This window comes from Emydura macquarii, unplaced genomic scaffold, assembly GCF_026122565.2.
Source record: "Emydura macquarii macquarii isolate MOO-44397 ecotype Brisbane River unplaced genomic scaffold, CSIRO-AGI_Emac_v2 contig_3044, whole genome shotgun sequence".
Taxonomy (NCBI): Eukaryota; Metazoa; Chordata; order Testudines; family Chelidae; genus Emydura; species Emydura macquarii.
The window spans coordinates 4,074,864-4,091,906 of NW_027133181.1; the positions used below are offsets into that span (position 1 = coordinate 4,074,864).

The 17,043-nt window shown below is 47.4% G+C and overlaps 1 protein-coding gene across 3 annotated transcripts in view; it reads right to left on the reverse strand.

The window, feature by feature from the left end:
* Window positions 1-770: 770 nt before the first annotated feature.
* The window catches only part of SCLT1 (sodium channel and clathrin linker 1), a 130,895-nt gene continuing 114,622 nt past the window's right edge, over window positions 771-17,043 (reverse strand). For 2 of the 3 annotated variants that reach the window (XM_067530237.1, XM_067530236.1), the window contains exons 21-22: window positions 12,240-12,335; window positions 771-1,284 (exon numbers count right to left, since the gene is read on the reverse strand). In XM_067530237.1, coding sequence (XP_067386338.1) covers window positions 1,222-1,284; window positions 12,240-12,335 — 159 coding nt within the window. In that variant the 3' untranslated portion in view covers window positions 771-1,221. The remainder of the gene's footprint in view (window positions 1,285-12,239; window positions 12,336-17,043) is intronic. The other variant, XM_067530238.1, reaches the window with a different exon arrangement.

The window sequence follows — 17,043 nt, forward strand, 5'->3', positions numbered from 1 at the left end:
GTCCAAATACATTTAATATAACTTGCAATATCCTTTATATTGTAAATATGTTGGGCGGGGGGAAGGAAATATACAATATTGTGAAAACCTTCAAATAAACATACAAGAAATTAAAATCACTTACTTCAGCTAATGATGGACCTTCAAGATCTGCCAGATGAATTTTCAAATGTTATATACGATTAAAGAGAAAATAGTCAAGAGTCTAATATTTCAATTTTCCTTGAAAAGCCCTTTTTGGAATAATTGTATAGAATTTGCCATCCTCAAAGCAAAAACAACAAAATGTAATCCTTGAACACTTATTCTGTGGAATTACAATGAATATTTTGATCTGAGAGTCAAGGTGGTGCATAAAAGCTATACATTCTTCTATATGACTTTGCCTAAAGTCTGATGTATAGTGTGCAGCTAGGAATAACAATTGCCTCAAGTTCCCATACACATGCATACCAGGGAAAGGAGCTGATCAAAGAGGTAAGGCACAACTGTGAAGTAGCAATCAGAATAAAAGTACAACTGGGAAAGGTGTTAGTGTACCAGATTTGCATCTGTGTGTTACTATTTTCCAGGGGCACCACAGAGAAACCAAACTGAAAAAAACCTAATACTATACTGCAAAACAGTGGACGGCAGGGCAGCCATGTGCAAAATTACAGTATGTACCATACACACCCACCATTTGAAACTCACGAGTCATGACATAACTAATTTCTCAGTTTCATTCACCGAAGAGGGTGCAGCCCATTCCTTCCCATGCACACAATCTGTTTAAGAAAGTTCATAGTTTATTACATTGCATTTGTACAGTAAGAAAATGTTCTAGGAAATTTAATTAAACAAATCAATGGTACATATAGAGTAAAGGTGTTTATAATTGCCAGCACACTGGTATATATTTCTTTAATACCACTCTGTCATGATTGCCATTAAACCAAAAAACTCCATACTACTATAGTACATTTGTTTAATTTTAAGCTGATGAAGGTGGGCTTCCATTCTATAGTTGAGCTCGTTACATTATTTTGCAGACTGTCCTTCCTGTATTTACGGTGACGAAGCCACAGTTCAGCTTTTTTCCCCCTTGCGCAAATGGAATAGAAAATGTTTATACAAATTACACAAGTCTGTCTATGTGCTATAGGCTTTAAAGCTCCAATACGGTGTTTCTCTGACAGATTTCCCAATTCTTAAGTGGTGTGAATGAACAAAGCATATTTTTTAAATATTTTCTAAATCCACCATGGAGGCAGTTTTTTTCTTCTGCACAGTAATCATATTGAGCTGAAATTAAAAACAAACAGTCAGTTTCACTATTTTATGGAAAACTCAATAAGCAAAATGCCACAGAGGAGAGGGAATAAACACAGATAACTGAGATTTTGGATACTTGAAAGAATTCTCAATATATATCCATGGTGACCCTATTTCACATACAAATGAGTTTTGAATGACTGAATTGGGAAATCGAGGCTGTGATGTACTGCAATAAAATTCATGAAACATCTAGAATTCATATGTATTTTAAAACAATGCAATGTCTGTCGAAAGGACTCTGTATTTTAGTGGTGATTTTTCAGCGTTGTACCCCTATTTTATGGCTATTAGACTATTAATTAAAAAACAATGACTGACTATTTAATAGAGATTAAATTTTATCGTGTCTTTCATCCCAAACTGCTACACATGCTACTATAAATACATACTGGATCACTGAAATGCAAACCTTTGGGTAGAGGGAAACAACTAGGAACAAGTGGCACATAGCAACCTGCACAACAGTAGACAGATGAAATCTGGGTCACAGCTACTCGGGCAAACTCCTATTCTTAAGAAAAGGTATGTGATATCTTTAATCTGTCCTGTCTACTCTGTGTAAACATTAAACATCTGCAACATTTGTATGCAGGACATCATAATTTGCAGTGGGGCCATTTGAGTTTCAAGTTTTGAGTTCTCTTTCTTCCTGACACTTCACTGCAAAGGTGAAACAAACAAAACTATGTATTTTCCATGTTGTTAATTTCTGCTTATTATCCACTGTCTGCCAGACTGCAGTACTCCAAATATCTTTGGACTTAATGAATCTGTTTATTTTCTTTCCACTGCTTAGTTAGTAATGCACTCCAGAGGGTTGTGCTTCAGTCAGTCTTGGAGGGAGTAACACTCAAAACTACTGAAGTGCATCAGTTTTTTGCAGAATTTGCAGAATCAGAATTTGCATCAGTGCAAATATAGGTGGGCAAATACAGGAAAATAAACAGTGTGAGGAGCTCTAGAGGCAGAAAAGATATCTAGGCTGAGGGACCTGGAGATGGGAAGCAGTTCAATTTGGGAGCACAATGCTAATGAGGAAGGGATGGTATAATTATCCATGTGCAGGATCACTTTCATGCTAACTGTTTACAGCTACATAATTTTTGCCTTGTGATTCTAATGTAGTTAATGTTCTTACTGGAAGGGGATGTGTGTGCACGGAGGGCATTCTTCAGCTGGATCTTTTAAGCTATAAAACTGCCCTCCTGACTTTGTCCAAAATGTATCATGACTGCTTCTTGGAGCAGCTTGTCCTGGAAACCACAAGGGGGAGAGGCAATTCTTGATTTAGTCCTAAATGGAACACAGAATCTAGTCTGAGAGGTGAATATAGCTAAAACACTCAGTAACAGTGACCATAACGTAATTCAAGTTAACATCCTTGTTGGGGGAAAATTGCCAAAGAAACCTACCACAATAGTATTTACCTTCAAAAAGGGGATTACATATAAAAGGGCAAGCTAGTTAAATAGAAATTAAAAGGAACAGTCACAAGGGTGAAAAGCCTGCAAATTGCATGGAGACTATTTAAGAACACAATAATAGAGGCTCAAACTAAATGTATACCCAAAATAATAAACACAGGAAGAGGACCAAAAAAAAAAAAAAGCCACCATGGTTAAACAGCAGAGTAAAAGAGGCAGTTATAGACAAAAAGATACGTTTTAAAATTGGAAGTAAAATTCTAGTGAGGAAAACAGAAAGGAACATAAACTCTGGGAAGTGAAGTGTATTAGTACAATAGGGCAGACCAAGAAAGAATTTGAAAAGCAACTAGTAAAAGACACAAACTATCAGCCAAAATTTTTTAAAGTGCATCAGAAGAAGGAAGCTTGTCAAACAGTCAGTGGGGCCACTGGACAACTGAGGTGCTAAAGAAGCTGGAAGACTGTTGTGGAAAAACTAAATGAATTCTTTGCATTTGTCTTTATTGCAGAGGATATAAGGGAGATACCCACACCTGAGCCATTCTTTTTAGATGACAAATCTGAGGCACAGGCACAGACTGAGATGTCTGTTAGCAGAGGTGGTTTTGGAACAAACTAGTAAACAGTAATAAGTCACCACGTGCAGATGGTATTCACCCAAGAGTTCTAAAGGAATTCAAATATGATACTGCAAAACTACAAACTGTGGTATGTAACCTATCATGTAAATCAGCCTCTCTGCCAGAAGACTGGAAGAAATACAGTGGTAGAGACAATGAAGATGACTGGATGTGGAAGCTGCGGGATGTACATGATCACGGAGGGGGTACACATCAAAAGAGTTTTGTTTGTATGAAATGCTGCCTCATAGAGCTGATGGAACAGAAGATTAGAGGGTTGGAGATGCAGCAGATGATGGAGCAAAGGAATGAGGAGGCTGAAGGGAAAAATCCAGACCTGCAGAAGGAAGCTGGACCAACGAACTCTTGAGGGGAGAATGCTGGGTGAGGAAAGTGGCCAGTGGAAGCATGTGACTGTGAAAGTCCGGCAGAGGAAAAGACGGGCTAATGAAGGAGCGATAGAGGTCAGAAACAGGTTTGCGGAGCTGGAAAATAAAGAAGGGGCACAGCAGGTGGTTGCTGGAGGTGGAAGAGCAAGGAAAAAGAGAAGAGCAGCTAGTCCTATACAAAGAGTGTATGAGCCAATGAAGATACCACCAAATAAGAGCCCCAGGAGGATACAGGAATGGTTGCAGAGGATTGCAAAGGAGAATAGTAGACAAGATGATTTGCAGCCAGAAAGAACAAGGGATAGGCCAGAGAATTGCACCGTTCTATCTTCGAGTGATTGCTCATATCCATTCCAATATAGGTGTGTGCGCGCTCTGTGCACAGATTCCCGAAACTTTCGTCCCCATAGGGTCGGCTCAGGCACCCCCTGGAGTACCGCGCTCATGCCATGGTACATAGGGCACTGCCGACCCCACGAGCCCCCAGTTCCTTCTTTCCGCCCGTTGCTGGTTGCTGGAACATTGCCTCTTGCTTGCAAGTCGCAGACCCTTAGTAGTTCATTTGTTTAACAAACGTTAAGTAATTAGGTAGTTTAGAAACCCTCAGGGTTTTTTTTCTCCGCGTTGGGCCATGCCTGGCTCAACCGGTTTCAAGCCCTGCACCGAGTGTGCTAAGCCTGTTCCTGTGAGTGACCCTCACTCTCGCTGCCTCCGATGCCTCGGAGAGCAGCACCGCAGGGACAAGTGTAAAATCTGCAGAGCCTTCAAGCCGCGTACCCAGAAGGAGAGAGAAGCGCGGCTGAAGGCTATCTTGATGGAGTCCGCTCTCCGTCCGGACTCCGAACCGGCGCGGTCATCTGCGGCACCGAGCGTCTCCTCGGTGTGGAGCGCTCCATCGGCACCGGCATCTTCCACCAAGGGCCCGGCACCGAAGCGCCGCAAGGACACCGCGCACCGAGACTCCTCCGCACCGCCGACCCGGCACCGGGGGAGCCAGGAGATGCCCCAGCCACGTGCCGTCGAGAGTACTCTGGCACTGGCATCTCCACGCAAAGAGCCCTCCCCGACTCCCCGGAGTGGGGCAGAGCCCTTGCAAGAACCGTCGATGCCGGAGACGTTCGCCGCGGCACGCGCCCTCATGGGCCTGCCCACGCCTCCGTCCCCCCCTCGGCTGAGGGCTAGGGGACCTGCGTCCCGGTGTAAACCCGCGCTGGGTGGACCCAGTGGGTGGCGGAGACAGGAGTCCAAGTCTCCTCCCAGACAGTCAAGGGGGGTCGAGAGTGCGGGCTCCCCTCCCAGCTCCGGCACCGAGTCCAGCTCCTTGACACCGCGGCACCGTGGGAGGTCGAGGAGTTCGCGGAGGACCACAACTCCGTCCTCCGTAGACAGTCCGGTTCGGCACCGCAGCCCACGGCACTGGTCTCGATCCCTGGCACCTAGCCTGGAGCGGATCCCAGTGCCCTCCATGGCGGCACCGCCAGTGATATCGGCAGCGCCAGTGACATCGGCACCGCCACCGCCGCCGCCCACGGCACCGCCGCCTTTGGCACCGACGCATACGGCACCGACGTGCACTCCATCCCGCAGTCGGTCCCGCTCCTCTGGCCGGTACTGATCCAGGTCCCAATCCTCCCGCCGGCACCGCTCCAGATCTCCGGGGGGCAAACTCCGGCAAAAGTCACCCGGGGAAGGAGACGCTCTGGCTCGAGCAGCTCCTCTCCACGCCGGTACCGTTCCCGACGGCACCGACGTTCACCGTCGACATCTTCCTCCCGGAGCCGAGCAAGTGTAGATCTAACGGCTCTGGCTCTAGATCGCGGCACCGGGTGTCCCACTCGGTGCCGATGCCAGCTGCAGTGTGACCCCAGGGACCTTGGGACCTTATTGGGGCCCCTGGGGTACACAGGTGGGACAGGCGACCACTTCCCTCCATTCATCTGCGATCCCGCCGCCACCTCCTCCGATGTCCCATCCGGGGAAGGATCATCCCTCAGATGGGGGATCTGATCCAGAGGAAGGCCCCTCCACAGGGCCTCTTCCTCAGTTGTCCTCCTCATCCCCAGACGATGTCACCTCCCGGGGTCGCAGGGCTCCATTGCCAGACTTCAGAGCTCACCAGGACATGCTGAAGAGAGTTGTAGGCAACCTGAGCTTAGACCTGAAAGAGCTCTCAGAGGAGGAGGATCCCCTATTCGGGGTCTCGGGGATGGTAGGCCCATTGAGAGTAGCCCTCCCCATCCATGAGAGGGTGCTCAAGGTGGCGAAGTCCCTTTGGCAGACTCCAGCCTCGGTTCCCCCTACTGCCAAGGGAGCCGAGAAGAAGTACTCTGTCCCTGCTGAAGGGGTGGAGTACTTATATAATCACCCTGCACCATGCTCACTGGTTGTGGACGCAGTCAACCAGAGAGAGAGACAGGGGGGTCAGGGCAACACCCCCAAGAACAAAGAGGCCAAGAAGTTAGACTTGTTCAGCTGAAAGGTCTGCACGACGGCCTCTCTGCAGCTGAGGATCGCCAACCATCAGGCGCTCCTAGGGAGGTACAACCTCAACTGTGGTCCTCGCTGCAGAGGCTTGCCGAGATCCTTCCGCAGGTCCTACCTCAGGACAAGACTGCGGATTTTACGGCAGTGATTGAGGAGGGTGCTGCAGTGGCAGGAGCAGCACTGAACTCCTCCAGTGACGCAGCGGATGCCGCTAGTCAGGCCATGGCATCGGCCATCACGATGAGAAAGGCCTCGTGGCTCCAATCATCGGGTTTGTCTCAGGAGGCCCAGCACACCATCCACGATCTTCCCTTCGATGGTGCTGGCCTCTTCTCAGACAAAACTGATGACAAGCTGCATGCCCTGAAAGACTCAAGGGCCACACTGCGGTCCCTAGGGATTTACACCCCACAGGCCTCGAGGCGACAGTCTTGGCCTCAGGCCCAGCGGCAGCCTCAGCCACCTCCGAGGCAACCCCCAGACCCGCTCAACCCAGGAGGGGTCGGGAGAGGTTCCGAGGCCCTAACCGCCGCAACTGCTCAGGGTCTTCGGCGGGGACCCAGCAAAGCTCGAATAAGGGCCAAAACAATAAAAAGTCTTTTTGACGGTGCGCAAGGGGGTGGTACTCTTACTTTCCCCCTGCCTCTCAACCAACCCTTTGCCCACAGACTGAGGCCGTATTACGCCCACTGGCAAAGTATCACTTCGGACCAATGGGTCCTTGCCCTACAACTGACGGCCTTCCCTCCGGACTCCCCTCCTATCCAGTCCCTCCTCAGGGACCCAACCCACGAGCACCTCCTCACTCAGGAAGTCTGCTCCCTCCTCCAGCTAGGAGCGGTGGAGGACGTCCCTCCAGGGGAAAGGGGAAGAGGGTTTTACTCCCGGTATTTCCTAATCCCCAAGGCCAAGGGGGGCTTGAGGCCCATTCTAGATCTCCGTCGTCTGAACAAGTTCATCAGACGCCTCAAGTTTCGGATGGTCTCCCTAGCCTCTATCATTCCTACCTAGACCCAGGGGACTGGTAGGCTGCCCTTGATCTCAAGGATGCATATTTTCATATTTCTATCCTACCAGGACACAGAAGGTTCCTAAGGTTTATGGTAGCTGGTGCCCACTACCAATTTACAGCCCTGCCGTTTGGCCTTTCGTCTGCCCCCAGGGTCTTTACGAAATGTATGGCGGTAGTGGCAGCACACCTGCGCCGCAGGGGAGTCCAGCTATTCCCATACCTGGACGATTGGCTGATCCGGGGCAGGTCCAGGGCCCACGTCAGGAACAGCCTAGAACTCACGTGTGCAGGGTGTACCAACCTGGGGCTGCTCATCAACGAGCAGAAGTCCATTCTCACCCCGGTGCAACGCATAGAGTTCATTGGGGCCACGTTAGATGCCACCCAGGCCAGGGCCTCGCTTCGAGGCAATGGCTGCCTTGATAGACGACCTTCAGAGGTCCCCCACGACGACAGCCAGGCGATGCCTCCAGCTGTTGGGACACATGGCAGCCTGCACGTATGTGGTCAGGTTGGCTCGCCTCAAACTCAGGCCTCTTCAGATGTGGCTAGCCTCAGTGTACGCCCCAATCAGACATCCTCTCAACAGGATAGTCTCATTACCCACCCCAATACTGGCTTCCCTACTGTGGTGGAAGGACCCGAGAGAGGTGTTGAAGGGAGTTCCCTTCAGGGAGGTGGTACCGTCAATGACTTTGATCACAGATGCCTCTGATGTGGGGTGGGGAGCGCACATCACTGGCAACCTCAGCACCCAAGGGCGCTGGTCACCAAGCGAGATGTCCCTGCATATCAATGTCAGGGAACTCAGAGCAGTCCGCCTGCATGCAAGGTCTTCCTCCGGTTCCTCAAGGGCAGAGTGGTACAGGTCTTAACAGACAATACGGCAGCCATGTTCTATATGAACAGGCAGGGGGGAGCACACTCCTCGGCCCTATGCCAGGAGGCTACATTACTTTGGGACTTGGCGGTGAGGCACGACTTCCACATATCTGCCTCTCACCTCCCGGGGGTCAGGAACGACGAGGCGGACCGCCTCAGCAGGTCGTTCCTTCCCCGGCACGATTGGTCACTGCACCCGGAGATGGTGACTTCCATCTTCCACAGGTGGGGTGTTCCCCATCTGGACCTGTTCGCATCGGCCTGGAACAGGAAATGCCCAAGGTTCTGCTCGCTCCGAGGTCGCGAACCGGGCTCCATTTCCGATGCGTTCCTTATAGACTGGACGGGGACCCTCATGTATGCGTTTCCCCCCATCCCCTTGCTATCCAGAGTCCTCTTGAAAATCAAGAGAGACAAAGCAGATATCATATTGATCGCCCCAGCATGGCCGAGACAGCACTGGTTCAGCATATTGCTGGACCTGTCCATAACCATGCTCTTACCACTCCCGAGGCGTTACGACCTGCTCTCCCAGGACCAGGGTCGACTGCTCCACCCGGACCTGGACTCCCTCCACCTGACAGCATGGAGACTCTGTGGTTAACGGAGGGGGAGAGAACCTGCTCCATGCAAGTTCAGCAGGTCCTGCTTAGCAGCAGGAAACCTTCCACCCAGATGGTATACTGAGCCAAGTGGAAGCGGTTTACATGTTGGGCTCAGTCCCGGGGCATCCTACCGAGCTCCTCGCCAATACAGGCGATTTTGGAGTACCTCCTTCACCTGAAGCTGCAGGGCTTAGCCCTGGCCTCTCTTCGGGTACACCCGGCGGCCATCTCGGCCTTCCACCAACCGATGGAGGCAGAGCCCTGTTTTCACACTCCATGTCATCTAGATTCCTTAAAGGGGTGGAGAGGCTATACCCCCAGGTCCGTGACCTGGTGCCTCCCTGGGACTTAAATCTGGTCCTCACCATGCTGACAGGACCCCCCTTCGAGCCCATGGTAACATGCCCGTTGCTCTTACTCTCCTGGAAGGTGTCCTTCCTAGTGGCCATAACATCAGCCAGAAGGGTCTCTGAGATACGGGCCTTAACCTCAGAACCCCCCTACACGGTCTTTTACAAAGATAAGGTCCGACTGAGGCCCCACCTGGCCTTCCTGCCGAAGGTGGTGTCCCAGTTTCATTATAACCAGGATATCTTCCTCCCCGTGTTTTTTCCCAAACCACACGGTTCGGAGGAGGAGCGGAGATGGCACTCCCTGGATGTCAGACGAGCCTTGGCCTTCTACATAGAGAGGACCAAGCCCTTCCGGAAATCGACGCAGCTGTTCGTAGCAGTGGCGGACTGGATGAAAGGCTCAACTGTCTCCACCCAGTGCATCTCCACCTGGATCACCACCTGCATCAAGACCTGTTACGAGCAGGCAAAGGCGCCGCTTCCAGGAGCTGTAACAGCGCACTCAACCAGAGCCCAGGACTCATGGGCGGCCTTCCTGGGAAGAGTGCCCCTGCAGGACATCTGCAGAGCAGTGACCTGGTCGTCGGTGCACACCTTTACGTCCCACTATGCCATCGTGCAGCAGGCGAGAGAGAACGCGGGGTTCGGCAGAGCCGTTCTGGCAAGGGCGGCGCAACGCTAACTCCTACCCACCTCCAGGTATGGCTATTTAGTAACCTATATTGGAATGGATATGAGCAATCACTCGAAGATAGAAAACAGGGTTACTTACCAGTAACTGTTGTTCTTTGAGATGTGTTGCTCATATCCATTCCACACCCACCCTCCATCCCCACTGTTGGAGTTGGCAGAAAGAAGGGACTGGGGGCCCGTTGGGTCGGCAGTGCCCTATGTACCATGGCATGAGCGTGGTATCCAGGGGGCGCCTGAGCCGACCCTACAGGGACTGCTAAGGGGAAAAAAGTTCCGGGAATCTGTGCATGGAGCACGCACACACCTATATTGGAATGGATATGAGCAACACATCTCGAAGAACAACTGTTACTTGTAAGTAACCCTGTTTTACCAAGAAAAGGCAAGTCTGCATGATTGGGGATTCCCTACTGAGAAGAAGAGACAGGCCTGTAAACAGAGCTGATCCGGAGAACAGAAGGGTGTGCTGTCTGCCAGGTGCTAAGATATGGGATGTTGACCTGAGGCTGAAGAGGATCCTCATGGGAGTGGGAAAGAATCCACTGATTCTCCTTCATGTGGGAATAAATGATATAGCTAGATTCTCGCTGGAACGTATCACAGGAGACTATGCCAGGCTGGGGAATACTCTTAAGGAAATCGAGGCTCAGGTGATTGTCAGTGGAATTCTGCTTGTCCCTAGAGGAGGACAACAAAGGCATGGTAAGATTCTGATGATCAACAGATGGCTCAGATAGTGGTGCTATAAGGAGGGCTTATGAATGTATAGTCACTGGGAGGCATTCATGGACAGAGGACTGTTCTCTTGGGATGGACTTCACTAAGTAGGGAGGGAAATGAACTTCTAGGATGGAGGCTGGCACAACTGATTAAGAGAGCTTTAAATTAGGGAGCTGGGGTAGATGGTTGGGAGATGCCCAAGTAATCTCCACGCCTGATTTTAGCATTGAGAGGGAGGAAAATGAAGAAAGAAAGGACACCAAAGTGAGGAGCAGAATGGACATTAAGAGATACCAGTCTAATAGGTGACATTGGCAGTAGAATGAGTGTGCCAAATCAGGTAAGGAACGTGAGCGAAGCCAAACAGCAAAAATTAAGATATTTGTATACCAATGTGAGGAGCCTGGGTAACAAAATGGAAGAACTAGAACTACTGCTAGAGGAAGTGAAACCTAATATTATAGGGATAACAGAAACATGGTGGAATAGTAGTCACAACAAGTGTACAAAATTGAAGGGTATGTGCTGTTTAGGAAAGACAAATATAAAGGCAAAGGTGATGGAGTAGCATTGTATATCAATGATGAAGTAGACTAAAAAAATTAGAAGTGATGGAATTGATAAGACAGAGTCCGTCTGGGTGAAAATCACATTAGGGAAAAAAGCAACTAGAGCTTCCCCTGGGATAGTGCTTGGGATGTGCTAAAAACCATGGGATCTGATTTGGACATGGACAGAGACCTCTTTAAGGCTTTTAATGAAGTAAATACTACTGGGAACTATATGATTATGGGACACTATCTTCCAAGATATAGACTGGAGGACAAGTGTTAGTAGTAATAATAGGGCCCAGATTTTTCTGGATGTGATAGCTGATGGATTCCTTCATCAAATAGTTACTAAAACAACAAGAGGGGATGCCATTTTAGATTTGGTATTGGTGAGTAGTTAGGACATCATAGAAGAACTGGTTGTAGGGGACAACCTTGGTTTGAGTGACCATAAGCTAATTCAGTTCAAACTAAATGGAAGGATAAACAAAAATAGAACTGTGACTAGGGTCTTTGACTTCAAAAGGGCTAACTTTAAAAAGTTAAAGGAATTAGTTGGGGAAGTGGACTGGACTGAAGAACTCATGGATCTAAAGGTGAAAGAGGCTTGGAATTACTTCAAGTCAAAGTTGCAGGAACTATCTGAAGCCTGCATCCCAAAGAAGGGGAAAATACATAGGCAAGGGTTGTAGACCAAGCTGGATGAGTAAGCATCTCAAACAGGTGATTAAGAGAAAGCAGAAAGTCTACAAGGAGTGGAAAATGGGAAGCATCAGCAAGGAAAGCTACCTCTTGGAAGTCAGAACATGTAGCAATAAAGTGAGAAAGGCCAAAAGCCAAGTAGAGTTGGGCCTTGCAAAGGGAATTAAAACCAATAGTAAAAGGTTCTATAGCCATATAAATAGGAAGAAAACAAAGAAAGAAGTGGGACTGCTAAACACTGAGGATGGGGTAGAGGTTAAGGATAATCTAGGCATGGTCGAATATCTAAACAAATAATTTGCCTAGTTCTGAAATGACACATTTCACCAAGTCAGAACTGTACAATTGTTTATATCAGCTACTTTACTACGTATAATAAACAAACTATTACCTCTACCCTGGGGAGATTCCAAAATAAATTTCTTTTCTTATAACATTCAGAGACCTCTTGTTATGCAACTGTAATAGGGTGTTGTCTGATTACCTGTTGAGATGCTGAAGCTGCCCTCTGTTCTGCCTGGGTTAGTCGTCTTTGAAGTCGGTTGACTTTTTCTTGATGCTCCATCATTAATTTTTCATTCTGCATAAGTGAAATCTCATTACAACTATAAGTTTCAGATATATTGCAGTGAGAAAACTTTGAGCAAAAGGAGGTTGGTCAATGCCAAACATTGGAACTATGTACCATCTACAAGGCAGGAAATTAAATATGTTTGTTGTGATTCTGAATAATTTCCAGCTCACAAACATTATATAAAGCACAAACCCTGTTTTACATTTTTGATTGTACAAATTTTCTATATAAAGTAGACTTCAAAGCAAGTTACATTAATGTCAATATTTGTAGTTAAGATATCTCATAAAAGTTGGAATTTTTGGAAAATTGGAAAATTTCTTACCTGATCATTTCCTTTCTGCTAGCAGCATCTTCCACAATTCTGATATGTATAGGCTATTCATTTTCAGTCTACAGTTTCCAGAGGAGGCTCAAAGCTGCAGCACAGCCTGTGTTAGCCACACCCCCCTTCTGCTTGCTGCCGGATGATTCATTCCAAAACTGTGAAAAAAATTCAATGATTAGTAATAATAATCTCAGTGCCAATTAATTAACAATGTATAGTAGTCCACTGTGGTAACTATCCAAGTAAAATGCTGACCCTTGACTGTGAAGGTAACCAGGATGGGTAGAACTGTGGTAGATGCTGCTGCTAGCAGAAAGAAAATTATTGGGTAAATAATTTTCCATTCTTCAGCCCAGCATATCTCACAATTCTGATACATATGGGAAGTGGCAAGCAGAGAACAGGAGTAGGGAGGGACAGAAAAGTGAACGTAAGAAATAGGAAAGACCCTCCTTCTGAACCGCTCAAATAGCCAGGTTAAATCTGGACCACTGCCTGCAGCACCTTCCTGCCAAAGGGGACCACTGTGGAGACAGAATGTCCAATTTATAGTGTCTGATAGAGGTGTTAACCAATGACCATGTGCCTGCTCTGCAGATCTCTATAGTGGAAATGCACTATCTTTTGACCCATAAGGTTGCCATGGATGTTGTATAACACGCCTTGATTCCTTCTGGAAGAGGTGTGCTGGACATCTTGTATGCCTCAATTATCCATAGTCTGATCCGTCTAGTAAGGGGTAGTTTGGATACTCTAAACCCTTGGCACTTTGGGATGAAAGGAACTGAATAGGGAGCCTGATCTCCTTGTGGATTGTGCATGCTTGATATAAGTTTTCAGTGCTCGACATCTAAGGTGTACCACTGCTTCTCAGATGGGTGCTGTGGCAATGGACAGAATGAAATAAGTTCCTGGCTCAAGGAATGGGTGGCCAGGACTTTCAACACCAGTGGTAGGTCCCACCTAGGGAAGCAATTCAGATTCCTGAAGGTTTTGACTAGGGCCTGAGGATCCTGTGAAGAGTACCCTACTTATGTCACATACCTGGTTGTGCTATACTGCCGAGCGGAAGGCCTTTATTTGAATCTTCTTGAGGGAAGTTCAAAGTGGCCAGGATCCCTTGGATCTGTGTTGTGTTCTTGGCATCATGAACTGAACCTGGTCCATATGAAGAGTAGGTTTTCAGTCTGGAAACTTTTTTGGATGACAGCAGAGTCCTGATCACTTTGGAAGATAACCCGAGTGCAGTTAACACTTCTCTTTCAATAGCAGGCTGTCAGGTGAAGATTATCTGGTCTAGGTGGAGGAATGGGCCTTGGGGGGGGAAAAAAAAAATGTCTGGTCTTGTTGGAAGTTGCAATACTGGTTCCAGCTTCCATTCTATCAGCTCAGAGAACAAATATCTGGTTGGTCAGTATGGAGTTCCGTCACCTTTGCTTCTTCTTGCCTTATCTTTTCACTCACCTTTTGCAGGAGAGGAAAGGGTGGGTATGCGTATAGCAGGCTTGAGGCCATGTGTGAGACAGAGCATTGGGCCTGAGGTATGCTTCCTGGGTGAAGAGTTTTGGCTGTTTTGCATTCTTGCGATTGTCAAAACAGGTGGACTGAAGGGAGATCGAACAGTTCAGGCATCATCTGGAGTAGTTGACTTTGTGTCTGTTAAGTCAGTCTGCTTTAGGTTTTATTCTCCTTTTGTGTGTATCGCCTTTAGGGAAGAGAGAGTCACATCTGCATGTTCCATTGTCTCTGCTGCTTCCGCATGTAGACCTATCCTCCTTGTTCCCCCTTTGTTGCTTATGTATGCAATTATGGTTGTCTGGCTGGACCAAGACATTATTACTCTTTAGGTAGTTCTGGAATCTCAGTAAAACTAGTTTGACATCTGAGAGCTCCAAGACCTTGATGATATGATTCCTTTCCCTGGGCTCCAGGTACCCTACATTTTTCTGAGACCCAAAAGTGCTCCCCAACCCATCTGTTGTGAGAACCTACAGGCCTGGAAGGCATATGGGAAGACCCCTGCAGATATTCTCTGGGACCACCCATCATTTTAGGGAATCCAATATCTGATTGGGAATCATTACCTGATCTTACATTCACTCTAGGGAATGGTCCCATACTCTCAGAAGAAAGGCCTGGAGACACATGATGTAATCTTGCCCATGAGGAGACACATATGCACAAGACCAGAAGGCCCAGTAGCTAGAGACACTGAGCTATGTTTGGCCTCATGCACTTGTCCAGCATGGGTACCAGATCCTGGATCTTCTGAAATCTGTCTAGTGATGGTTAGATCTTTGTCACTGCAGTGTCTATCTCCACTTTGAGGTGAATTATGTTTGTCAAGGAACTTATGGAACTTTTCCTTATGTCCTTGCAAAAGCCATGCACTTGAAGGCAATTCAGAGACCGGTCTGTGGTACTACATGCTGAGGCCTGTGAGCCTATGCCTTGCTGTGACTGCAACCAACTATTTAAGATTCTGGGTGCAGAGGTGAATCAGAAGGAAGAGGCTTTGTCATGCTAAGAATTTTGTTGGTTTAGAGGAAAATTCATTTAGGTTTCCTTAGATGCTTCTGCTCCAGATTTTCTCCTCCTGCCAGGGTAACAGTCCCTTCTTGGTGTTAGTAGCAAGTAATGGACTCCTGTCCTGGCTTTAATAGAGAGGACAAACGTCTCTCTGCAGTCTCAGCGACTAATATCCCTAATGTTTCTCTTAATAGATCCTCACTGGTAAGTCTGGATGCACAAAATATCTATTTAGGATGAGTGATGACTATTCACAGATGTAACATGAAATCCTTGTAGCCACAGAGTTAGAACACACAGAGTTTGTCACATATCACATCAAGAGTTTGACCATGTACCCCAGGTACACTCTTATGGTGTGATTTGTGTATCATTCATGTTCACCCTTATAGTGTAACTGTGTATTGTCTAATGAAAATATGTCACGTAAGGTGTTTTTGGAATGCTCATGATATACTGAACATTATTGTTATGACAGTATGTTTCCTGCAATGTAACATTTGTATAGATATGAAACTCTGCTATGTAATATTCCCGAATGTACGTCTCACAGGGCTTGAATAGACCAGGCAAACTCAAGGCAAAGTGAGGGTTGATGCCTTGCAGAGGCATGCATACAGGAACAATGGACTGGCCTGAGCACCTGATAAGGCGACTCTCATTTGACTCAAGTGGAGGAAATCATGCCCATTGCCGGACACGGCTGATCACCTGACCCCAGGGGGTGATGAGAAAACATGTTAAAGGCAGAGGTGTTTTTGTCCCTGGAGCAAGCTCTCCCTTGGAATCCTTCGCCTTCCTCTGTAGCATGGGGCATGCCTCACTTGCTGGTGGATTCTCTGTATCTTAAAGTCTTTAAACCATGAGTTGAGGACTTTAATAACTCAGTCATAGGTCAGGGGTCTATTACAGGAGTGGATGGGTGAGGTTCTGTGGCCTGTGTTGTGCAGGAGGTCAGACTAAGATGAGCATATTGATCCTTTCTGATCTTAGAGTCTATGAGTCTACAACAAGCAACTGACAGATTGCCCAGAAGGGCCTGGTTTAGGGAGTCAGCCAGCCTGTGTCGTAAGATTAACCAAAGACTATATGGCCACTGAAGTGTTAAGTTTAGTTTAGAATGCGATTTGCCTTTTTATTTCTTCCTGATCAATTTGACTCATAGTATTCTGGCTTATAATCACTTAAAATCTTTCTGTACTTAATAAAATTATTTGTTTATCTAAAGCAGTGCATGTGGTTTGGGTGTGTGTAGAGACTTCATTTAGAGTGACAGAGCTGGTGCATATGAATTTCTTTGATAAATTGACTAACCTAATGAGCTTGCAGAGTGCAGTGGGAGGTACTGAACTCTGTAAGATGGCAGTTCCTAGGGTTGCATCTGGAACTGGGGATATTGGCTAGGGGGTCATTCCATTGCAGAATCCCCCGAGTGGCTGGCCAAAAGCACTCACTTGGTAAAATAAGAGCCGCTTATCTGCAAGAGGTTGTGAGTGAATCGACCCAGATGTGGGTGGTTCTCACAGCAGGGCAAGTGCAAGACGGGCTCGAGGAGTGAGGGATTGGGGTGACACAGCAATATATCAGTCCAGATTGTAGAGGGGACCGCCACACCAAGGCAGGACCCAGTCAAGTCAAGGATCATACCACTAGAAGATGAACTGCTTGTTTACCATGAAGAACACTTTCCTATTCAATACATGAAAAACCTTTGGTCTGGACAGCAAAAGCTGATGTTTCAAAATTGCTGTGCAGTGTGTCATTGCTCTTATGGTCTATGGGGTCTTGCAACACCTTCTGAAGGTGAGATTTCCTCATTTGGATGTTCTGATGCCCTCAAAAGAGGCTTCAATGGGA